The sequence below is a fragment of the Myodes glareolus genome, chromosome 1, assembly GCF_982192425.1.
Source record: "Myodes glareolus chromosome 1, mMyoGla1.1, whole genome shotgun sequence".
NCBI lineage: Eukaryota > Metazoa > Chordata > Mammalia > Rodentia > Cricetidae > Myodes > Myodes glareolus.
Genome location: NC_142026.1, coordinates 75488580 through 75515924, shown reverse-complemented (window position 1 = coordinate 75515924; position 27345 = coordinate 75488580). Strand labels below are relative to the sequence as shown.

Below are 27345 nucleotides of genomic sequence, written 5' to 3'. Positions count from 1 at the left end.
ATGAAGCTACAGTCACCCTAATACCAAAACCACACAAAGACACAACCAAGAAAGAGAATTACAGGCCAATCTCACTCATGAACATCGATGCGAAAATTCTCAATAAAATACTGGCAAACCGAATCCACATTAGAAAACATTAGAAAAACACATTAGAACACATTAGAAAAATTATCCATTATGATCAAGTAGGCTTCATCCCAGAGATGCAGGGCTGGTTCAACATACGCAAATCTATCAATGTAATCCATCATATAAATAAAATGAAAGAAAAAACCATATGATCATTTCATTGGATGCTGAAAAAGCATTTGACAAAATTCAACACCCATTTATGATAAAGGTGTTGGAGAGACTGGGGATACAAGGATCATACCTAAATATAATAAAAGCTATTTACAGCAAGCCGACAGCAAACATCAAATTGAATGGAGAGAAACTCAAAGCCTTTCCACTAAAATCAGGAACACGACAAGGCTGTCCACTCTCTCCATACCTCTTCAATATAGTGCTTGAAATTCTAGCAATAGCAATAAGACAACATAAGGAGATCAAGGGAATTCGAATTGAAAAGGATAAAGTTAAACTTTCGTTATTTGCTGACGATATGATAGTGTACATAAGCGACCCCAAAAACTCTACCAAAGAACTCCTACAGCTGATAAACACCTTTAGTAACGTGGCAGGATACAAGATCAACTCCAAAAAATCAGTGGCACTCCTATACACAAAGGATAAAGAAGCGGAGAGGGAAATCAGAGAAACATCACCTTTCACGATAGCCACAAATAACATAAAATATCTTGGGGTTACTCTAAGCAAGGAAGTGAAAGACCTATTTGACAAGAACTTTAAGCCTTTGAAAAGAGAAATTGAGGAGGATACCAGAAAATGGAAAGACCTGCCCTGCTCTTGGATTGGGAGAATCAACATAGTAAAAATGGCAATTCTACCAAAAGCAATCTATGGATTCAATGCATTCCCCATCAAAATCCCATCAAACTTCTTCACAGACCTTGAGAGAACAATAATCAAGTTTATATGGCAAAACAAAAAACCCAGGATAGCCAAAAACAATCTTATACAATAAAGGAACTTCTGGAGGCATTACCATCCCTGACTTCAAACTCTATTACAGAGCTACAGTATTGAAAACAGCTTGGTATTGGCATAAGAACAGAGAAGTCGACCTATGGAATCGAATAGAAGACCCAGATACTAACCCTCAAACCTATGAACACCTAATTTTCGACAAGGGAGCTAAAGGTATACAATGGAAGAAGGAAAGCATCTTTAACAAATTGTGCTGGCATAACTGGATGTCAACCTGTAGAAGAATGAAAATAGATCCATATCTATCACCATGCACAAAACTCAAGTCCAAATGGATTAAAGACATCAACATCAATCTGTCCACTTTGAACCAGATAGAAGAGAAAGTGGGAAGTAGTCTACAAGATATAGGCACAGGAGGCCACTTCCTAAGTAGGACCCCAGTAGCACAGACAATAAGAGAAACAATGAATAAATGGGACCTGCTGAAACTGAGAAGCTTCTGTAAAGCAAAGGACACTGTCAGTAAGACAAATAGGCTGCCTTCTGACTGGGAGAAGATCTTCACCAACCCCTCATCAGACAAAGGTCTGATCTCCAGAATATACAAAGAACTCAAGAAACTAGACACTAAAACTCTAATTAACCCAATTTAAAAATGGGGTACTGATCTGAACAGAGAATTCACAACAGATGAACTTCGAATGGCCAAAAGGCACTTAAGGTCATGCTCAACCTCCTTAGCGATCAGGGAAATGCAAATCAAAACAACTTTGAGATACCATCTTACACCTGTCAGAATAGCTAAAGTCAAAAACACCAATGATAGCCTATGCTAGAGAGGATGTGGAATGAGGGGAACACTCATCCATTGTTGGTGGGAATGCAAACTTGTGCAGCCACTTTGGAAATCATCCTTGGGAGGAAGGATGAATATGGGATCAGGGACGAATATATTTCAACTAAGGGAGTCATTTTAAGGTTTACAGGAGACTTGATTATATTTGGGATCCCAGGTCCAAGGAGAGATCCCCAGATTGTTCTCTGGACAGAGAAGAGGGTTCCTGAACCGGCCTTGGCCCATAACCATACTCATGAATATTTTGCTTATCACCATAGATCCTTCATCTGGCGAAGGATGGCGATACAGACGGAGACCCACATTGAAGCACCGGACTGAGCCCCCCAAGGTCCAAATGAGGAGCAGAAGGAGGAAGTACATGAAAAAGTAAATCAGGACTGCGAGGGATGCTATCACCCACTGATACAAGGGGACGGATCTAATGAGAGTTTACCAAGGCCAGCTGGACTGGGACTGACCGAGGACATGATCTAACCAGATTCTCGGAATTTGGCCGGATTCTCTGAATGTGGCTCACCCGAAGTCTTTCTGAAAAGCCATTGACTATGACACTGGGACTTGTTTCCTCTGCATATACTGGATTTTGGGGATCCAGTCTGTTTGGATACTCACCTTCCTGGAACTGGAGGGAGGGGGGAGGAACTTGAACTTCCCACAGGGCAGGAAACCCTGACTGTCCTAAGGGACGAAGAGGGAGGAGGAGAGGGAGTGGGGGGAGTGGGAGGGTGTTGGGAAGAGGGGTGGAAATGGAAACTTTTATAATTTAATAAAATTACTTTCAAAAAAAATAAAAAAATAAACTCTGATTGGCCAGGCAGGAGGTGTAGGCGGCGAAACCAGACAGGAAGTGGAAATGATGCAAGGAGAGCAGGAGAATTCTGGGGAGGAGGTAGTTGATTCCTCTCATTCCTCCCCAGATCTCCGAAGCAGCAGGATGTGAGCTGCCCCACTGTAAAACGTACTGAGCCACATGGCTAACATAGATCAGAAAAATGGATTAATCAAGATGTGAGAGTTAGCCAGTTAGAGGTTAGAGATAATGGGCCAATCAGCTTTATAACTTATAGAGATCTCTTGTGTGATTTTCCTCTGGGACTAAACAATTGTGGGGACCTGGTGGGAGGACAGAAAAACCCCCAAACAAACAGGCCCCTTCATGTTACAGAAAATAAATTCAATGAAAATCACAGAAGAAAACTTTTTCATCCTACAAAAGAATATCTATGAAGGTACAAGACACTTACAGAACAGCAAATTGACAGGATCAAAAAATAATAATCAAAATGCAACAAAATACAGAATAAAGAAAGAATATTAAGAGCTGCAAAGGAAAAAGGTCAAGTAACATATAAAGGTAGACCTATCATAATTACACCCAACGTCTCAATGGAAACCATGAAAGCCAGAAGATCCTAAGCAGATATGCTGCAGACATGAAGAGACCAGGGATGCAAGACCAGACTACTATACCATCAAAGCTTTCAATCACCATCAATGGAGGTAGAAAGATATTTCATGACACAACCAGATTTAAACAATACATATTCACAAACCCAGACCTACAGAAAGTACTAGAATAAAACCCCAACCAAAGGAAGATAACTGCACCTACGAAACACAGGCAACAGATATCCTCCCACCAGCAAAATCCAAAGAAGGGAAACACACAAATACTACTACCAAAAAATAACAGGAATCAACAACCACTGGTAATTAATATCTCTTAATATCAATGGACTCAATTCACCTATAAAAAGTCACAGGCTAGAAGAATGGATACAAAAACAGGATGCAGCCTTCTGCTGTATACAAGAAACATGCCTCAACCTCAAAGACCGACATTACCTCAGAGTGAAGGATTGAGAAGAGGTTTTCCAATCAAATGGACCTAAGAAATAAGTGGGTGTGGCTATACTAACACCCACTAACAAAATTGATTTCAAACTAAAATCAATCAGAAGAGATGGAGAAAAACACTTTATACTCATAACAAAAACAATTCATCAAGATGAAGTCTAAATACTGAATATGTATGCCCCAGTATAAAAGCACCCAAATATTTAAAAGAAACATTACCAGAACTCAAATCCACATATCAAACCCCACATACTAATAGTAGGAGATTTCAACACTCCTCTCTCACCAATGGACAGATCAACCAGACCGAAACTTAACAGAGAAATAAGAAAACTAACAAATGTAATGAACCAAAGGGACTTAACAGACATCTATAGAACATTCCACCCAAACAGGAAAGAATATACCTTCTTCTCAGTACCTCATGGAACCTTCTCTAAAATTGATCCCATACTCAGTAACAAATCAAACATCCACAAATATTTAAAAAAATGGAGTAAACAACTGTATCTTATCACGGCTTCATGGAGCAAAGTTAGAATTTAACAACAATGTTACCCAAAGAAAGCCCACAAACACATGAAATTTGAACAATCAACTACTGAACCACCCCTGGGTCAAGGAAGAAATAAATAAAGATACTAGTCATAAACAAAGTACATCCAGCCAACGGTTCATGATCCTAGAGAAGATAAGTAATAAGATGAACCCAAAGAAAAACATATATACACCCACCTGGAAATTGAAAACAGACAAAAATTTGGGAGAATGGGGGCAGGGAGTAAAAGGAAGGGGAAAAGAGGGTGTTGAGGAGAACTTGAGAGAAGGGATAGTCAAGATGGAGGAAGGATATGAGAGCAAGGAAAGAGATATCTTGATTGAGGGAGCCATTATGGGAATAACAATAAACCTGGTTCTAGAAAAATGCCCAGGAATATACAATGATGACCCCAACTAAGATCCTAAGCAATAGAGGAGAGGGTGTCTGAACTGGCCTGTAGTCAGACGGATGATTATCTTAAATATTGTCATGGAACCTTCATCCAACAACAGATAGAAACAGAGGCAATGGCCCACATCGGAGCACTGGACTGAGCTCCCAAGATCCAGCTGAAGAGTGGAAGGAGTGAGAGTATGAACAAAGAATTAAAGACCATGAGGGGTTCATCCACAGAGACAGTTTACCTGCACTAACAGTAGCTCACCAACTCAAACTGGACTGGGAGGGAATGAGCGTGGGAACAAACAAGTCCCTCTGAATGTGATTGACAGTTGAAGCAGACTGAGGGGCCTCTGACAGCATCACTGGCATATTTCTCTACTGAATTAGGATCCAGGGTTTGGGGATCCTAAACTCTGGATGTATACCTTGCTCAACCTAGATGTAGTAGGGAGGGCCTTGTACTTTCCAGGGGGTGGAATGCATTGCCCTCTCTTAGGATTGCAGGGGGTGAGGTGGGAGGGTCTCCAGAGGGAGAGGGAGGGAAGTCAGAGGAGGGGAGGAAGTGGGAATTTGGATTGGTATTTTCTTAAGTAATAATTAAAAAGTAAAAAGATAAAAATAAAAATGAATTAAAAAATTTAAAAAATTCTGATCCATAAAAAGCCAAGAACCAAATGGGGGGGAAGCACATGACCATCTCATTAGATGCCGAAAAAGCTTTCAACAAAATACAACATTCCTTCATGATAAAGGTCTTGGAGAGATCAGGGATACAAGGAACATACATAAACGTAATAAAGGTAATATACAGCAAGTCAACAACCAAAATAAAACTAAATGGAGAAAAACACAAAGCAATCCCACTTAAATCAGAAACAAGATAATGCTGTCTACTCTCTTCATATCTATGCAATATAATTCTAGATGTTCTAGTTAGAGCAATAAGACAGCAAAAGGACAGCAAAGAGTTATAAAACAGAAAAGAAGTTAAACTCTCACTATTTGCTGATGATATGATAGTCTACGTAAGCGACCCTAAAAATTCTACCAAGGAACTTCTACTACACATAAACACTTTCAGAAATGTGGCATGATACAAGATTAACTCAAAACAACATCAGTAACGCTCCTTTACACAGATGATAAATGGGCTGAGAAAGAAATCATAGAAACATCACCCTTCACAATAGCCACAAATAGCATAAAATATCTCAGAGTAACTCTAACCAAACAAGTGCAAGACCTGTATGACAAGAACACTAAATCTTTGAAGAGAGAAATTGAAGAAGACACTAGAAATTGAAAAGATCTTCCCTGCTCTTAGTAGGTAAAATTAACAAAGTAAAAATGGCAATCTTACCCAAAGCAATCTACAGATGCAGTGCCCATAAAAATTTCAGCAAAATTCTTCAAAGACTAAAAGAACAGTGCTCAGCTTCAGATGGAAAAGCAAAATACCCAGGAGAGTCTAAAGAATCCTGTACAATCAAGGAACTTCTGGAGGTATCACAATCCCTAACTTCAAACTCTGCTATAGAACTACAGTACTTAAAATAGCCTGGTATTGACAGAAAACAGACAGGAAGACAAATAGAACTGAATCAAAGACCCAGGTATCAATCCACACACCTACAAACATATGATTTTTGACAAAGAAACAAAAAATATAAAATGGAAGAAAGAAAGCATATTCAACAAGGGGTGCTGTCATAACTTTATATCAACATGTACAAGAATGAAGATAGACCCATATCTATGGCCATTAACAACAGTCAAGTTCAAATGGATCAAAGACCTCAACATAAAACCAGTTACACTGAACCTCATAGAAGAGAAAGTGGGAAATATACTTGAATGCATTGACACAGGAGACCACTTTCTAAATATAACCCCAGTAGCACAGACACTGAGAAAAGCAATTAATAAATAGGACATCCTGAAACTAAGAAGCTTCTGTAAAGCAAAAGACATGATCAACAAGACAAAATGATAGCCTACAGAATGGGAAAGTATCTTTACCAAACACACATCAAACAGAGGCCTGATCTCCAAAATAAACAAAGAACTCAAGAAACTGGTCATCAAAGAACAAATAATCTAATAAAAAAATGGAGTACATACATAAACAAAAAACTTTAAACAGAGGAATCTAAAACGACTGAAAGACACTTAAGGAAATGCTCAACATCCTTAACCACCAGAGAAAATAAAATCAAAACAACTCTGAGGTTCCATCTTACACCTGTAAGAATGGCAAAATCAAAAACACTGATGACAACTTCTGCTGGAGAGGCTGTAGCGTATGGGAACACTCTATTTCTGGTGGGCGTGCAAACTGGTACCACCCCTTTGGATGTCAGTGTGGCAATTTCTCAGAAAATTAGAAAAAAACTTACCTCAAGACCCAGCAATACCTCTTTTGGATACATACCCAAAAAATGCTCAATTGTGCCACAAAAACATATGCTCAACTATGTTCGTAGCAGCGTTGTTTGTCATGGTCAGAACCTAGAGCAATCTAAATGCCCCTCGACAAAAGAAAGGATAAAAAAAAAGTGGTACTTTTACCAATGAAATACTACTCAGCAGAAAAAAATAATGACATCTAGAAATTTGCAGGCAAATGGATGGATCTAGAAAACATCATATTGAGTGAGACAACCAGACTCAGAAAGACAAATGTCTTATGTGCCAACTCATAAGTGACTTTTAGACACAAAGCAAAGAAAAATCAACCTGCAATTCACTATTCCAGAGAAACTTGCGAGCAATGAGGACCCTAAGATCTATACATGGATCTAATCTACACTGGAAGTAGAAAAACACAGATCTTCTGAGTAAATTTGGAGCATGGGAACCATGGGAGAGGGTACAAGGGAAGGGGAGAGAAAGGGAGGGGAAAAGAGAAAAGTATATAGCTAATTTTTTAAAATAAAAATAAATAAAAAAACAGAAAAATGTTCAGAAATTTTTATATTTGGTGAATATTTCTTAAAATACTAGATGTAGGTATCTGAGAATCTCTAAGCACTATGACATTGATGATACCAAATATCATCCAATAGAATAAACACTATCTCTTCAAATAGTAAATATCAGATTTTTTCCTATTGTCCAGTGCCTGATTATAATCTTGTTGAAGAAACATCTCATATACAGAAGGGGACATAGCATGCACAGCATTGTATACATCATAATTGGCCTCACTAAAGGCCACGTCAAAAGTCTACCATTAACTATTCCAATGAGGCAATGAATGAGAAGTTTTCAGTATCTGCACTAAGAAGCCGGGATTACTAAATTTCATTCACCAGGACTTGTCAAGTATTCATCCGAGTATATGAAATTGATCAATGTATAATCAAAATTTAAAATGAGAAATCTTATCACATTGGTATCCCAAGTATCCCAAGGGATAAGTCTACTGTGAAGTCCACATTTCCTGTAGAGAAATGCCACTGTGAGGTGGTAAGCCATATTCCTTGTATACCAAGTGATCTTCACATTCTAAAGGACACTGTTAGAGTACTGTCTGTGTCACCATAAATGAAAAGAACATTTGTGAATGATGTCATAATTTGGTTATAATATACTTCTCGTCTTGACAAATATAAATGTAGGTTGACTCATCATATTTACAAAGTCAAAGCAGACTATATTTTTCCATCTTTTTCTCAATTATGAAACAGATTGAGCACCATCTTCATTGTCTGAGATGAGCAGCCCAATCCAGTTCCAATTTAAGTGAAACATGAAAGAAATCATGGCCAGATCTAAAGATGTATCTTTGTGGACCACTTAATATAGATAGGGAAATTAACCACGATCACTCAGGATAGGATGAGATGGTCCATAGGTGAACTGAACAACCTAGGGCACAGGGAACAGCATAAAGTAACATGCACTCTTAAGAACTTGTAAACGCTGCTCTGCCAAGTGTTTTAGAAAAGCCCATCACTTCTTACTTTTTTCCTTATCTGTTTTGAACAACAAAATGCAAAAGCCCCATCAAGTCTCTGAATAGTAGCCTTTAAATACAAAGTTGGACATAGGTGTATGACCATTATCTCCTCACACTTTTCTTAGCATCTGGGAATAGTAGAAACAGAGGCAAGAATTTCTTGCAAACACCCAATAATACTCATCTGCTGACATTTTTAGAGGTCTGACACTAACCCTATTATGGCTTACATTGCCCAATAAGGTCCTCTAAACACCACAGTACACCTGATCTAGTCATTACAAACTTAATTAGGGAGAGTTACTTTATTTTTTTCAGAAAAAATGAATGAGACTGTGTAATGGTGACACGGTACTACGGTACTACACCACCTCTGCTGGGAATTCATACAGGGTTCCTGCTGAAGTCACCAATGCAAACTGGCAGTTTTCAGTTAGTGATCTTCTAAAAGGCAACAGTGTACTGGACAGTAGTCACAACCTCCCTTAATGATTGAAACAAACATCCTACGTTGTGTGAGTTGGAATGACAGAAGTTGCTGAAAGCTTGAAAGAGCTTTAAAAATTCATGAGAGTAAATCTCACATAAGTAAAATGAGCCCTTTGCAACTTTCTTAGAAACAGCTGTCCATCTCTGGTTTTTGAGTGCTTGCACAGAATGTAAATACAAGGGTACAGGCTTTCATAAAAACAAAAAATACGATCAAATTATCAGTTTGAAATCATTGAGCAATATAAAACATACATGTGATGCATTAGCCAAAATTCTGGTAATTTTTATGAAACAAACTGAACTGGGTAAAAACATCCAGAAAATGACTGGTGAGTGCACAGCAGTCTTTCTGGGGCAACGTTCGTCTCCTATACTAATAATTCATTTTATTTAGTAGAAAATATAGTTAACATATGCCCTCATGTCTATCATCATCATTGTGTTCTTTTTCCTTCTTTCTAGTTTATCTATTGAAGGTACAAAATGCTTTTTTAAAGCTTTATTTTTAAATAGACTTAAATACCAATTTACCATTTGGTAAATATTTGTATGCATCACTGTGTATGGACATGAGAGATACACACATAGGACATGAAAGGGGAATGGATTTCATGGTTTTAAATACCACTTGGCTTTAGTTGCTGCTGGCCTCAAATGCACAGTGATGCACCTGCTCCATTTCATAAATGCAGATATTACGGGCATGTACCTCGATATTGTCAACCTATTTAATATTTACACAGGTATGGTCAATGTAATTGTATCTGGTATATCTGAACAACTTAAATTTTCTTGGACAGAGCATCTTTTGTGTACATTTCCAGTTATATGTACACAACACTGGCATGCAATTGAGAACCAAGTACATCTGGAAATTGCTGTGAGATTCATTTATGCCAGTATTACATATCTGTAAAATAAAATAATATAAAGTGTACAATGTATGGCAATATTTACAAATTTTTATAATATGAATAGTCAAAAAATTACTAGGAATAAAACAATACCATATTATCTTATGTTTAAGGGAAGAAGAATAACTTTTGTGTCTTCTTACAATTATGTATCATCTGAAGAATAAACATCAAACTCAAACATATGCTTTATACTGAATGATGCACTCAGTTAAATACAATCATTTCCCAATTAGATTTCTTACCACTGTGGTATCTTTATGTATAAATATAAATATTTATCTATACATTTTGAAATAAAAAGATCTTAAAATATTCTTTATTACCATATGAAAAAATTCATTGAAATTTTTCACTAACAATATATAGGAATATGAGATTACAACTTATGGAACTGAAACACTAACTCATGCACCCTAAACATGAAGAAACAACAATTAATTGAACTCTTAGGGTGGCCTAATAATCTAAACTGCTATATTTGAAATCAACAATCAACAATACACAAAGTTAAATGTGCATAGTGCACAAATCGGTAAAAAAAAGAGCAATAATTAATAAAATTATTGCAAGAGGAATGTAAGACATAAGGGAGATATAATTGACAGTGAATAAACAGCTTAGACATAAAGAGAAGAGACAGGTGATTCTTAAATAATTGTAAAGATGAGCTAGTGGGTAACCGTTCTCAAGTGTTGCCAAGTATCACATGCCACAGCTGTCATGGAGGCAAGTGGCAAGGAAAGTAAGCAGTTACCACCGTTAGTGACAACTCGCCTTTCAAAGAATGCAAACATATCATTTGCACTCCATGTATTTCTTTACTCTAAAGAGACAGTGGGGAAATGTACTGTGAAAATAATAACTGTACATAAGCGAAGTATGGAGAAACAGAATCACATAAGAAGTTTACAGAGGGCAGGTCTCCTACTTTCATTCTTTATGCAGCATTAGATGGCACAGTGTGACCACATGCAGAACATCTGAGAGAGTAACTGAATATCTATGTAAAAACTCTCTGGAGCCAGGAGTGCCACACATATTAGTTTCCCTGGAACATGCATTTGAAGCTGTCATGGTGGTGAAAGGGTCATCACAGACTCTAATAAATAGCAATTTAGTTGCACTCATTTAGGCTGATATTCACTAGAATGGAGTTTCTTTCAGTTAGACATCACTGCATATTCTGTTATGGAAACAGTCAAAAGGAGGTATATATATATATATGATGTACCAAGTTATAGAATCCCCTTTTCACTCAGTTTTCAGTCTTATAAGTAGGAAGGTAACTGGGAAAATAACAGAACACTCCCTGGAAAAGTTGAAAGTAGAAAAATAGTATTGGGTCTCTAAAAGAATTTGGGGTTGTTTCTTGGTGTGCAGATTAAAATAAGAGAACAAAAGATTCAAAACATTGCTGTAATTCTTATCCTCTGGGTCCCTATGAAATAATCATGATGACATTTACTTAGAAAATTCAAAGGATCTTACTGTATATTCAGAATCTGGTTGAAATAATCTTTCTCCACAGGCCACTGTACTGTTGAAAGAATGAAAACACAACCTGCCACCAAGTCTCCATCCTTGTCTTTATTCTGCTTCATTCTCCAAAAGCACCTGGGATGAGTGAACCTGGATGCAAAGAGTGGAATATTCAGGAGAAAGATGAAGAAAATCAAAGTGAACATCTTTGTCTTACTCAAAGCCAGGGCAAAGTATGTTGTGAAGTGCTGTTCAGATCAGTGCATCTTATGGGCAACCATATTCCCATCTGCTTCTATTTCTGCAGCCAAAATAAAGGCTTGCGTGTATTCCTGATTCCTTATATAGAATTGATTCCTCGCCTCTGGAGGAATCTTGGACACATTCTTCCCTTGTGGCTCTGCACCTTATATCCATGTGATCAAATTTGGTTGAGAAATATATATGGGGAGAATTCAGGTAGTTTCATGACATCATTTAATTTTGTAGAAAATAAGGCTCCTTAGAGGATGCTATTTTGAGGAAATTTAGTCCCAGGACTGCTGGAGCAATCTTTTTATGTTGATGCCTGTGGAAATGATGTCAGTGGATTTTTGTTAGATAATTCACACTGAGGCATGCAGCCATGTTTCAGAAAACACACAAAGTCAAAACTCCTAGCTGCACACTGGGAATTCTTTTTTTTTTTTTTAGTAAATTTTATTAAATTATAAAAGTTTCCATTTCCGCCCCCCCTCCCAACACCCTTCCACTCCCCCCACTTCCCCCCTCCTTCCCCTCCGTCCCCCAGGGCAGTCAGGGTTTCCTGCCCTGTGGGAAGCTTCAGCTCCCTCCCCCTCCCTCCAGGTCCAGGAAGGCGAGCGTCCAAACAGACTGGATCCCCAAAATCCAGCATATGCAGAGGAAACAGGTCCCACACACTGGGAATTCTTTCACAAAGCCCTTGTCAGGGAAAAACAGACTCATGGTTAGAAAAACTGAGTTCCACACAGCTTGCACAGTGGGACCTATACTGTACGACTGACAGTAACAGAATACCTAACTAAATCCTGTGCTTCCATAGTCTTGAGAACCAATAATCAGCCATAAATGAAAATTTTACTGAATCCTACTGTTCTACAACAATCCAAATCATCTCAGAATCAGTTAAATTTACAGCATTCCAAAAATGTTTTTGAATATTCAACAAGATACCTATAGATCTCATGTACAGCATTTTAAATGCTAAATAATATCTCTCACTCCTCCTCCCAACCAATCATTATTGAAGTGAAGATAAGGCAAGTACTTGATTTCTAAAAAGTGATCTCCCTCCATGAGCCTCAGTTTTCACAAATCACTTATTTGTTTTGACCAAATTGATTTGCTTTATATGTTACTGCCTATAGTGTTTTGCTCATTTTAGTTTCTGGTAGTGGCCTTGAAGTCTTGCTGAGAATCTACAAAGCAAATAAAAACTGTGAAATAACCCTGGATTCAATGTAAAAATTCTTCTTATACAATTTTCCAATTTATCTCCTTTGCTTGCTTTCTAGACCCTGCATTGCCAGCGTGAGGACATTTTGATGAGTGTGAACAGATGAGCCTCTTTCAGTGGGTATGGACTGCAAGAAAAGCAGAACAAAGTAGGCAAGTCATTCTGTGCTTGCTTATAAGACTTCCTTAGCATTTGATATGAGGCAAACAAGACTAGTGTTCTCATGTGGAGCTTACTGTACTTTCAAAGATCAACACATGAAAGGGTGTGCCCTCTGGTTTTGTGATGAGCTGTCCTAAAGGGCTAAGATGTGACAAAGAAGTATATGACAGGAAGAGAATTTCATATGAACACAGAACAAATTCAATTTCTTATTTATGTATTTATTTATTTTACATCCCAACTACAGTTTCATCTCCTTCCTCTTTTCTCAGTCTTCCCTGACCTCCCATCTGCCTCTAACCCCAATCTCCTCCTTCTTTGTTTCTATTCAGAAAATAGTAGGCCTCCCATGGATAACAACATGACATGGAATTTCAATTTGTAATAATAATAATCACTTTCCCTTGTATTAAGATGTTCAAGGTGACCAAATATGAGGAGTATGGTCCCAAAGGCCTGCAAAGGAGTTTCTCAGAAATTTAGAAATCTACCTCAAGACCAATAAATTATCTTTCAAAAATGAAAATGCAATTTCCAGTAGTAAAGATTTGGTGTGGTATCCAGCTTTGTTTTATGTTTAACAATTACTATTATCTTAATTAATAAATATCCTAGAGGATTCCATTATGTCACACTCACAAATGTGTTGAATGACCTATCTCAGTATTTGCCCCTCTGTCACCCACATATGTTGTTCATCTTACTACCAATTCTATTCCTCAGTTCGAACAAATTCCTTCTCACTTTATAATGTGTGTGTGTGTGTGTGTGTGTGTGTGTTCAATTTATGAGAGAGGTGTGATATTTTCTTCATACTGGCTTCACAGAGTACCCCAAATTCTTTCAGGCATTCAAATCCCAAATAATACCTATCCTACTTTCTTTGTGTTAAAATATATGTATTTATGTATACACATACACACACATGCACATACACTGTTCTGTTTTGAGTCTGTGAAAAATAGGCATTTCCGGAGTCTGATGACCCAACTTTTGTTAATGACATCATTTAATTCTTCTAGTTTGAGGAGAAGCCCATTATGTGCAAATAAATCCTGTGAGGCTTTAATCTTAATTTCAATATGAGTAAGAGAAGTCTTAATCCAGTAACCTTGTACTGGTTTTGGGGAACCCATTTTCTTCGGATAGATACCTTACTCAGTCTAGATATAAGAGATACAATAGGGCCTTGGACCTTCCCCAAAGCAGTGTGCTTTTCTGAGGGGTGGATGAGGGGTGTGGTGGAAGAAAGGGGGGAGGGATGGAAGGAGGGGAGGGAGCGAGAACTGAGATTGGTATGTAAAATGAAAAAATATAGTTTCTTTTTTTTCTCAAAGTTTATTAAAATACAAAAGTCTCCATTTCCGCCCCTCCTCCCAACACCCTCCCACTCCCCCCCACTCCCTCCCCTCCTTCCTCTCCATCCACAATAGCAGTCAGGGTCTCCCGCCCTGTGGGTAGTTCAAGCTCCTCCCCACTCCCTCCAGGTCCAGGAAGGTGAGTATCCAAACAGACTGGATCCCAAAAATCCAGTATATGCAGAGGAAACAGGTCCCAGTGTCATTGTCAATGGCTTTTCAGAAAGACTCCGGGCCAGCCACATTCAGAGAATCCGACCTCAATCAGAGAATCTGGCTGGATTACATGCTCGCTCAGTCCCAGACAACTGGCCTTGGTAAACTCTCATGAGATCAGTCCCCTTGTATCAGTGGGTGATCGCATCCCTCGCAGTCCTGATTTTCTTTTTCATTTTCTTCCTCCTTCTGCTCCTCATTTGAACCTTTGGGGGACTCAGTCCGGTGCTCCAATGTGGGTCTCCGTCTGTATCGCCATCCCTCGTCGGATGAAGGTTCCCTCTGATCTTGCCTTCCTTCCTTGCTCACGTTCTCTTTCCTTCTGCTTCTCGTTTGGACCTAGGGAGTTAAGTCCAGTGTTCCAATGTGGGTCTCTGTCTCTATCTTCATCCATCGCCAGCTGAAGGATCTATGGTGATAAACAAAATATTCATCAGTATGGTTATGGGCCAAGGCCAGTTCAGGCACCCTCTCCTCTATCCAGAGAACAATCAGGGGATCTCTCCTTGGACCTGGGATCCCATTTATAATCAAGTCTCTAGTAAACCCTAAACTGACTCCCTTAGTTGAGATATATTCTTCCCTGGTCCCATATCTATCCTTCCTCCCTCCCCCCCCCCTCCCAGTCCCCCGAGCATTCCCCATTCCTCCCCTGCTCCCTTCTCTCTAACCCTCTCCCCTTCCAGCAACCCTCCCACCCCCCCAAGCACCCAAGGTTACCTGGGACTCTTGTCTATTTCCAATCTCCAGGAGGAAAACTACCTGAATTTTCTTCAGATTCACTCTCCTATCCAGCTTCACTAGGATCACGAATAATAGGATCAAAGACCTTTAATTATGGCTAGAATCCACTTATGAGTGAATACATACTATATTCCTCTTTTTTGGGTCTGACTTACCTGACTCAGTAAAGCGTTTTCTTTCTTTCTTTTTTAGCTTTTTTATTTTTTTTATTTTTTTATTTAATTTTTACTGGGAACCCCTCCAGAATCAAGTCTCTTGCAAACCCTAAAATGACTCTCTTAGCTGAGATATAAACCTCCCTGCTCCCACAGCCATCCTTTCTCCCTCCCACCTCCCATTCTCCCAAGCCATCCCCAATCCTCCCCCTCTCCCCTCTCCCTGACCATCTTCCCTTACTTCCACTCCCCCACCCCCCATGCACCCGAGTTTGTCTGGCAATCTTTCCTAGTTCCACTATCCAGGAGGATAGCTATATGATTTTCTTCAGGTTCACCTTCTTATTTAGCTTCTCTAGGATCATAAATTCTAGACTCAAAGACCTTTAACTATAGCTAGAAAACACTTATGAGTGAGTACATACCATATTCCTCTTTTTGGGTCTGGGTTACCTCACTCAGTAAAGCGTTTTCTATTTCCATCCATTTGCATGCAAAATTCAAGATGTCATTGTTTTTTACCGCTGAGCAGAACTCTAATGTGTATATGTTCCACACCTTCTTTAACCATTCTTCTTTTGAGGGGCACCTAAGTTGTTTCCATGTTCTGGCTATTACAAATAGTGCAGCTATGAACATAGTTGTTTTCTTATTTTACAAAACAAAATAAATTTAAAAAAAGAAAATGATGAACAAGTAAGATGTAGAATACTTTTAGTATGTACCCAAAGGTGGCATAGCTGAACCTTGAAGTACATACATTCACAGCTTCATGAGGAATTGCCACACTGGTTTCCATAGAGGCTGCACATGATTTTACTCTCACAAGCAACCAATAAGTGTTCTCTTCCCACATCTGCACCAGTATGCACTGTCATTTGTATTATTGAACCTGGCCATTCTGACTGGTGTAAAAGAAAGTCTCAAAATAGTTTTTATTTGCATTTCTGTGACAGCCAAGGATGATTTCTTTAAGTGTTTTTCAGTCATTTGTGTCTCATCTTCTCAGAATTCACTGATTATTTCTGTACCACATTTTTAATTTCGCTATTGTTTTCTTGATAATCAGTTTTTAGTTCTTATGCATTCTAGGTACTAATACCCTTCATCTAGTGTGCTACCAGAATTTATTAAGCAGAACATCTCTTCTCCATTGGATGTTTTGAAACTTGACCAAAGGTCAGTTGGATTCACCTGCGGAATTGAATTATGTGTTTTCTGTTTTGCTTACTTGAAGTATAATGTCAGCACCTTGGTCCTCTAATACTAAAGACATAGGTTATAAATGAGGCACATGAATATACATGTAATTTTAATACATTTAGTATTGTTCTTTATGCTAATCATTGCCTGACCTGTCTGGTATCTGTTTTTCTGTTGGAATATTTGAATTTTGCTTGCCTATTTATGGTTTTTGTCAGGAAATTTTGATGGAGATTACATAGAATCTTAGATAATTCTTGTAACATAACAAGAATTAATTTATATTAATATATAATAATATTATATATAATAATATACAAATTATATTAATTTATAATACTGATCATGTCAACCCATAAACATGAGACATAGATTCATCTTCCATTGTCTTGTTTCTTTCCTCGGTGTTATAAAATTTTCACCATGAAGATCCTTAAGTTCCTTGGTTGCATTTATCCTCAGGTATTTTATGGTGGGGAAGTTATTGTAAATGTGGTTATTTTCTTGATCGCTTTCTCGGGATCATCATTCCTTGTACACAGAAATGATATTTTATGACTTGATTTTGTATTCTCCTATTTTCCTGATGGTATTGATTAGATCTAAGAGATACTTCTTGTAGGAGGGTCTTCTGTCTATGTGTTACTTTCATTGGTAGACCAGCCCTTAGGTGGGTGGAGTAGACAGAACAGGATGATAGGAGAAAAAAAGCAGAGTCAGGCAGATGCCATGGCTCTCCTCTCTGAGATGGACATAGGTTAGACTCATCCCAGTAAACCACAGTCACATGGTGATATACAGATTATTAGAAATGGGGTAATTAAGATGTGAGAGTTAGCTAAGAACAGGCTAGATATAATGGACCAGGCATTGTTTAAAAGAATACAGCTTTTGGGTAATTATTTTGGGTAAAGCTAGCTGTGAGCTAGGCAGCAGAAGGTAGCCTACTAGCTCCTTCTACAGACACTCAGGGAGTTTTGACCATCTCATGTACAAGTTTATACCATCTTTTGGCAAAACAATTTGCCTTCTTTCGTTGTTTGTTTTTTGTTCTTCTTCTGGACTCATAGTTTTAGAAGATTCTGAGCAAGTCTTACTCTTAAGACATAAGAATGAGAGGAGCAGTCAGGTTGAAAAGAGCATGGCCCTCTCTTCTCCTCATCATGGCATGTGTCCATCACCTCATAACGGTGAACTCTGACAAGGGGGAGTCATCTGGAAAGAATGTCACTTTCGGCAACAAGTACCCTAGTTCAGCCTGTTTGAGCACTAAGACTGTGTGGTGAGTGCAACCGGGTGGGAGTTCCTTTGTTACAATAGCCTGCCAGCAGCAAGGAAGGCATTTTGTCTGCAAGGTCCCTGGCCAGCAAGGGGCCCTAATCCTGTACCAGAATACCCATCAGAGAGCATGTGAAAGAAGAGATGGGCAGGCACCAATGCAAGAATTCTTCCAACAACCTGAAAAAAAAAAACATGATAACACAAGAATCCAGCAAACTTACAACAGGAAGATTTAAACACCCTAATCCAGAAGAAGTAGAAAAAATTGACATTGTGAAAGCGATAGAATCCCTTAAACAGGTTGTGGAAAACTCCCTTAAAGAAATGGATGAGAAGAATAACAAAAATTTTAAAGAAATGAGTAAATCAGTAAAACATACCCTATAAACCCAAGGGAAAAAAACAATCAAACATATAATGGAAACAGTTCAAGACTTGAAAACTGAAATGGAGGCAATGAAGAAAACACCAACTGAGGGATGGCTGGATAGGGAAAATCTAGATAAACAAAGAGAGATGACAGAGACAAGCATAATCAACAGAATGCAAGAGATAGAAGAAAGAATCTCAGATGCTGAAAACACCATAGAGAAAATAAACGCTCTGATCAAAGAAAACAGCAAATCCAAAAAATTCTCATCACAAAACATCCAGGAAATCTGGGACAAAATAAAAAGACCAAATCTAAGAATAATAGGGGTCAAAGAAGGAGAAGAATTACAGCTCAATGGCCCAGAAAATATATTCAACAAAATTATAGAAGAAAACTTTCCCAACCTAAATAACGATATTCCTATGAAGGTTCAAGAAGCATACAGAACACCAAATAGACTGGATCAAAAAAAAATCCCCTTGCTATATAATAATCGATACACAAAACACACAGAATTAAGAAAGAATATTAAGAGCTGCAAATGAAAAATATCAAGTAACTTATAAAGGTAAACCTATCAAACTTACACCTGACTTCTCAGTGGAAACCATGAAAGCCAGAAGGTCCTGGATAAAGGTACTGCAGAAACTAAGAGACCATGGATGCAAGTCCAGACTACTATACCCAGTCAAGCTTTCCTTCACTATCAATGGAGAAAACAAAATATTCCAGGATAAAAATAAATTTGAAAAATACATCGTCACAAATCCAGCTTTACAGAAAGTATTAGAGGGAAAATCACAACCCAAGGAATCCAACAATGCCCACAATAACTCAGACATCTATCGACCCTTCACCAGCAAAACTCAAAGAAGGGATATACACAAACTCTACTACCAAAAAAAAATGACCGGAGTTAAAAACCACTGGTCATTAATATCATTTAATATCAATGGACTCAATTCACCTATAGAAAGCCAAAAGTTAAGAGAATAGATAAGAAACCAGGATCCGACATTCTGTTGTTTACAAGAAATACACCTCAACCACAAAGACAGACATCTACTCAGAGTAGATGAGTTGGAGAAAGGTTTTTCAATCAAATGGACCTAAGAAACAAGCAGGTGTGGTCATACTAATTTCTAACAAAATTGACTTCAAACTAAAATCAATCAAAAGAGATGGAGATGGACATTTTATACTCATAACAGGAACAATTCATCAGGATGATGTCTCAATCCAGAAAATCTATGCCTCAAATATAAAAGGACACACATATGTAAAAGAAACATTACTAGAACTCAAGACAGACATCAAACCACACACACTAATAGTAGAAGACTTCAACACTCCCCTCTCACCCATGGACAGGTCAATCAGAAAGAAACCTAACAGAGAAATAAGAGAATTAATGGAGGTAATGAATCAAATGGACTTAACAGATATCTGTAGAATATCCCACCCAAATAGAAAAGAATATACCTTCTTCTCTGCAGCTCATGGAAACTTCTCGAAAATTGAACAATGAACTCAGTAACAATGCAAACTTCCACAGATACAAAAAAATATTAATAACCACCTGTATCTTATTGGATCACCATGGAATAAAGTTTGAATTTAACAATAATTCTACCCCCAGAAAGCATACAAACTCATGGAAACTGAACAGTCAACTACTGAACCACCCCTGGGTCAGGAAAGAAATAAAGAAAGAAATTAAAGTCTTCCTTGAATTCAACGAAAATAAAGACACAACATACCCAAACCTATGGGATACTATGAAAGCAGTGCTAAGAGGAAAGTTCATAGCTCTAAGTCCCCACATTAAAAAATGGAGAAAGCTCACAATAGAGACTAAAGAGCATGGCTAGAAGGTCTAGAAAAAAAGGGAGCAGACTCACCCAGGAGGAGTAGAAGACTGGAAATAAAACAGAGCTGAAATCAACAAAATAGAAATACAGAAAACAATCTAAAGAATTAATGAAAAAAAGAGCTGGTTCTTTGAGAAAGTCAACAAGATTGAAAAACCTTTTTCCAAACTAATCAAAAGGCAGAGAAAAAACATGCAAATTAACAAGATCAGAAATGAAAACGGGGACATAACAACAGACACTGAGGAAATTCAGAGAATCATTAGGTCTTGCTACAAAAGCTTATATGCCACAAAGTTGGAAAATGTAAAAGAAATGGACTTGTTTTTAGATAAGTACCTTTCACCACAATTAAATTAAGATCAGGTGAACAATTTAAATAGACCAATTAGTTGTGAGGAAATAGAAGCTGTCATAAAAAAATCTCCCAACCAAGAAAAGCCCAGGAACTGATGGTTTTATTGCAGTATTATATCAGAACTTTTAAGAAGAGCTGATACCTATACTCCTTAACGTGTTTCACATAAAAGAATCAGAAGAGTCATTGCCAAACTCTTTTTATAAAGCTACAGTCATCCTGATTACAAAGCCACACAAAGACACAACCAAGAAAGAGAATTAAAGACCAATCTCACTCTTGAACATCGATGCATAAATTCTCAATAAAATTCTGGCAAACAGAATCCAAGAACACATTAAAAAAATATCCATTATGATCAAGTAGGCTTCATCCCTGAGATGCAGGGCTGGTTCAACATACAAAAATCTATCAAGGTAATCCATCATATATATAAACTGAAAAAAAAACATATGATCATTTCATTCGATGTGGAAAAAGCATTTGACAAAATTCAACACCCCTTTATGATAAATGTTTTGGAGAGGTGAGGGATACAAGGATCATACCTAAATATAATAAAAGCAATATATAGCAAGCCAACAGCTAATATCAAATTAAATAGAGAGAAACTCAAAGCCATTCCACTAAAATCAGGAACAAAACAAGGCTGTCCACTCTCACCATATCTCCTCTACATAGTTCTTGAAGTTCTAGCAATTGCAATAAGAAAAAATAAGGAGATCAAGGGGATTCAAATTGGAAAGGAAGAAGTCAAATTTTCCTTATTTGCAGATGATATGATAGGGTACATTAGTGAACTCAAACCTCTACCAAAAAACTCCTACAGCTGATAAATAACTATAGTGAAGTGGCAGGTTACAAGATCAACTCAAAAAAATTAGTTGCCCTCATATACACAAAGGATAGAGAAGAAGAGAGGGAAATCAAAGAAACTTCACCTTACATGATAGCCACAAATAGCATAAAGTATCTTGGGGTAACTCTTACCAAGGAAGTGAAAGATCTATTTGACAAGAACTTTAAGTCATTGAAGAAAGAAATTGAAGAGGACACCAGAAAATGGAAAGACCACCCATTCTCTTGGATGGGTAGAATCAATATAGAAAAAATGCCAATTCTACCAAAGGCAATCTCTAAATTCAGCACAATCCCATCAAAATCCCAACAAAATTCTTCACAGACCTTGAGAGAACAATAATCAACTTTATATGGAAAAACAAAAACCTAAGATAGCCAAAACAATCTTATACAATAAAGGAATTTCTGGAGGCATTACCATCCCTGACTTCAAACTCTGAGCTACAGTAATGAAAACAGCTTATTACTAGCATAAAAACAGAGAAATCGATCAATGCAATCAAATAGAAGACCCGGATATTAACCCACAAACCTATGAACACCTGATTTTCGACAAAGGAGCTAAAATTATACAATGGAAGAAGGAAAGCATCTTTAACAAATGGAAGTGGAAATTTTTATACATTAATTTAAAAAAAGAAACTTAAAACTCGGAATGACATCAAAAAAAAATCCTATGCCTCTCAGAAAATGAGAGCTGGCAAAGACAAAACGAAAAATCGACGACATATTCAGTGCTGGTCACCCTGCCTCATCTATAGTGAAGATAATAGTATCATCAAAGCCTTCAGAAACATCCCTGGTATTATTCTGCTTAATGTCAGCAAGTGGAACATTTTGAAACTTGCTCCTAGTGGGCATGTGGGACGTTTCTGCATTTGGACTGAAAGTGCTTTGCAGAAGTTAGATAAGTTGTATGGCACTTGGCTTAAGGCTGCTACCCTCAACAATAGCTATAACTTTCCCATGCATAAGATGATAAACACAGACCTTGGCAGAATCTTGAATAGTCTCGAGATTCAGAGAGCCCTCTGAACACCACACAAGAAGATTCAGCATAAGGTCTTCAATAAGAATCCACCAAAGAACCTGAGAATCATGTTGAAGCTGAACCCTCTGCAAAGACTATGTGCAAGAATACCATTATTCGCCAGGCCAGAAATCACAAACTTCAGGTGAAGAAACTGGAAGCAGCAACAGCAGCAGGACTGGCTGCCAAAGCAGAGAAGGGGACTGCAGAAAAGAAGCCTGCAGTAAGTAAGAAAGAAAAGAAGCCTGTGGATGTCAAGAAGCAGAAGAAGCCTACAGGGAAAAAAAGGCTGCAGCTACCAAGAAACCAGCAGCTGAGAAAAAGCCAGTACAGAAGAAACCAACAAAAGAAGAGAAAATGTCTGTTACTTAATCTATTAAAAAATTTTTCATTCCATAGAGCAAATAGAGACAGCCTATTTGAATAAAAATCTGATCAAAGATGCAGGGGAAAAAAGACATAAGAATGAGTATCTTCCTTCCATGTTTTAATGGACGTTCTCAATTTTTCTCCATTTGATGTAACACTAAGCATAGGTTTGTGATATGCAGTCTTCATTCCATTGAGGTATTTTCAGGCTATCTCCAGTGTTTACGGGATACTACAGATGTCAGACATAGGCGGAGACTGCTCATCTGTTCATAGCTATTCTGACCCAAAAACTCAGGCAGAAAAAGTATTAATGACCTGCCTTTTAGCCTGCGAGCTCAGTGAACCCTGGAACACAGATTGCTCGAATACTGAGGGGAGATGGGAGCTGGGATTTATCCCATACCACACTGCCCCAACACCAACCTTTATGCCTGTGAGCTCAGTGGAACTCTGGAATACAGATTGCTCCAATACTGAGGGGACCTGGGAGCTTGCTCCAATACTAAGGGGACCTAACAGACAGCCACCATAAGGACTGGACCGAGAAACAAAGCCACTGGCAGTCTCATTTAAGGAAGAGATGGGTAGGCACCAATGCAAGAATGCCTCCAGCATAATATAAAACAACATGGCAATACCGGAACCCAGCCTACACACAAAAGAAACACTTGGTCTTCTTAACCCAGACGAAGTAAAAGAAAATGACTTTAAAAGTAACTTTATGGAAGTGATGAAGACGTTTAAAGAGAAAGTGAAAACTTCCTTAAAGAAATGGAAGAGAAGACAAACAAAAAGTTGGAAGAAATTAATAAATCTCTCTAAGAAGCCCAAGTAAAAGCAATCAAACAGGTGAAGCAAACAGTTCAAAACTTTAAGACTTAAATTGCGGTAATAAAGAAAACACAAATCAAGTAAATTCTGGATATGAAAAATCTGGGTAAACAAACAAGAACTACAGAGACAAGTATAACCAACAGAATAAAAGAGATAGAAGAAAGAATCTCAAGCTCTGAAGATACTTTAACACTGGTTAAAGAAAACATTAAATCCAACCTATTCATAACACAAAACATTCAGGAATTCTGGGACACCATGGAAAGACCAAACCTAAGAATAATAGGGGTATATATAAGAAGGATAAGAACTCCAGCTCTAAGGCAAAGAAATTATATTTAACAATATTATACAAGAAAACTTTCCCAAACTAAAGAAGAATATCCCTATGAAGGTACAAGAAGCTTACAAAACATCAAATAGAATAGATCAAAAAAGTCCTGTCACATATAATAATCAAAACAGAAAACACACAGAACAAAGAATGAATATTAAGAGCTGCAAAGGAAAAAGGTTAAGTAACATGTAAAGTTAAACCTATCAGAAATACACCCGGCTTCTCAAAGGAAACCATGAACTAGAAAGTCCTGGATAGATATACTGCAGATACTATAAGACCATAGATGTAAGCCCAGACTACTATACCCAGCAAAGTTTTCATTCACCATCAATGGAGAAAACAAGATATTCAAAGACAAAAACTGATTTAATCAATATGTATTCACAAACTCACCCATACAGAAAGTACAAAAAAAAACCCTCTCAACCCAAGGAATCTAACTAAACCCACAACAACCCCTGACCAGCATAAGTCAAAGAAGGAAAATAAACAAACACTACTACTGAAAAATAAATGAAGTTAACAACCACTGGTCATTAATATTGATTAATATCAATAGAATCAGTTCACCTATAAAAAGACAAAGGCTCAGAGAATGGATATGAAAACAGGATCCAGCCTTCTGCTGTTTACAAAAAATGCACCTCAACCTCAAAGGAAGATGCTACCTCAGAGTAAAAGGTTGCAAAAAGCTTTGCCAATCAAATGAACCTAAGAAACAAGTGGATATGTCTACTGTAATATCTTACAAAATTAATTTCAAACTAAAATTAATCAGAAGAGATGGAGAAGGACACTTTATACTCATAACAGTAACAATTCATCAAGATGAAGTCTCAATCCTGAATATCTGTGCCCCTAATACAAGAGTACCCACATATGTAAAAAAAAATTACTAAAACTTAAATCACACATCAAACCCCACACACTAATAGTAGGAGACTTCAACACCCCACCCTGGACAGGTCAACCATACAGAAACTTAACAGAGAAATAAGAAAACTAAAAGATGTAATTAATCAAATGGAATTAACAGACATCTAAAGTACATTCCACCCAAACAAAAAAAAGAGTATACCTTCTTCTCAATATCTCATGGAACCTTCTCTAAAATTGATCACATACTTGGTAACAAGCAAACCTCCACAGACACAAAGAAATTGGAGTAATCCCCTGTGTTTTATCGGATAACCAGGGATTTAATTTAGAATTTAACAACAATACTAATCTCAGAAAGCCTACAAACTCATGGAAATTTAACAGTCAATTACTAAACCTCCTCTGGATCAAGAAATTAAAGTCTTTCTTGAATTCCATGAAAATGAAGGCACAACATATCAAAACCTATGGGACACTATTAAAGCAGTGCTGAGAGGAAAGTTTGTAGCCCTGAGTGCCTACATAAAGAAAACAGAGAAAGCTCACATTAGCAACTTAACAGCACAACTAAAAGCTCTAGAATAAAACGAAGCAGACTCACCCAGAAGAAGACAAGAAATAATAATTTGAGGACTGAAATCAACAAAATAGAAACAAAAAAACGATACAAAAAAATCAATGAAACAAAGAGCTAGTTCTTTGAGAAAATCAACAAGATTGACAAACCTTTATCCAAACTAATGAAAAGGCAAAAAGACAATTAACGAAATCAGAAATGAAAAGGGGGACATAACAACAGACACTGAGGAAATACCGAAAATCATTAGATCACACTAAAAAAATCTACTCCACAAAATTTGAAAGTGTAAAAGAAATGGATGAATTTTTAGATATATCAAAATTAAATCAAGACCAGGTGAGCAATTTAAATAGACCTGTAAGTGGCGAGGAAATAGAAGCTGTCATCAAAAACTTCCCAAAAAAGAAAGCACAAAGCCAGATGGTTTTACTGCAGAACTCTACAAGAACTTCCAAGAAGAGCTAATACCTATACTTCTCAAAGTATTCCACAAAATTGAAACAGAAATGACATTATCAAATTCTTTTTATGAGGCTGTAGTTACCCTGATACAAAAATCACACAAACACTCAACCAATCAAGAAAGAGAATTACAGACTAATTTCACTCAGGAACATGGAAACAAAAATACTCAATAAAATACTGGCAAAATAAATCCAAGAACACATCAGGTAAATCATTGATCATGATCAACTTGATGTCATCCCAGAGATGCAGGGCTCATTCAACATATAAAAATCTATCAAGGTAATCCATCATATAAATAAACTGAATGAAAAGAAAAACATGATCATTTCATTAGATGCTAAAAAAGCATTTGACACAATCCAATACAAATTCATGATAAATCTCTGGGACATATCAGGGATAAAAGGAACATATCTAAATATAATGAAAGCAATATATAGTAAGCTGACAGCCAACATCAGATTAAATAGAGAGAAACTCCACTAAAATCAGGAACAATACAAGGCTGTCAACTCTCCATTCCTCTTCAGCATAGTTCTTGAAACTTTAGCAATAGCAATAAGACAACAATAGAGGATCAAGGGGATTCAAATTGGAAGAAGTCAAACTTTCATTATTTGCAGATGATGTGATAGTGTACATAAGTGACCCCAGAAACTCTACCAGAGAGCTCCTACAACTGATAAATACCTTCAGTGAAATGGCAAGATACAAGACCAACTCAAAAAAATCAGTAGCCCTCCTGTACACAAAGGATAAAGAAGCTGAGAGAGAAATCAGAGAAATATCATCTTTCATAATATCCAAAAATAGCATAAAGTTTCAGATAGCACTAACCAAGGAAGTAAAACACCTATTTAACAAAAACTTTAAGTATTTAAAGAAAGAAATTGAAGAAAATACCAGAAAATAGAAAGATATCCCATGCTCTTGGGTAGAAAGGATCAATATAGTAAAAAATGGCAATCCTGTCAAAAGGTATATATAGATTAAATGCAATCCCCATCAAAAATCCCAGCACAAACCTTGAAAGAACAATAATCAACAACATAAGGAAAAACAAACAACTCAGAATAGACAAACATTCTGTAAAATAAAGGAACTACTGGAGGCATTACCATCCCTGACATCAAGCTCTATTACAGAGCTACAGTTATAAAAACAGCTTTGTATTGGCATAAAAACAGAGACAATGACCAATGGAATTGAATTGAAGGCC

At 37.3% G+C, this 27345-nt stretch overlaps 1 protein-coding gene and 1 pseudogene across 3 annotated transcripts in view; one reads left to right on the top strand and one right to left on the bottom strand.

Annotated features, from left to right (window-relative positions):
- The window catches only part of LOC125411804 (vomeronasal type-2 receptor 116-like), a 59071-nt gene extending 47301 nt beyond the window's left edge, over positions 1-11770 (bottom strand). For all 3 annotated transcript variants that reach the window (XM_087910135.1, XM_087910129.1, XM_087910130.1), the window contains exon 1: positions 11574-11770. In XM_087910135.1, the coding sequence (XP_087766261.1) occupies positions 11574-11770 (197 nt within the window). The remainder of the gene's footprint in view (positions 1-11573) is intronic.
- A 6582-nt stretch (positions 11771-18352) lies between these two features.
- Positions 18353-23025, top strand: LOC125411847 (large ribosomal subunit protein uL4 pseudogene; annotated as a pseudogene).
- The last annotated feature ends 4320 nt before the right edge of the window (positions 23026-27345 follow it).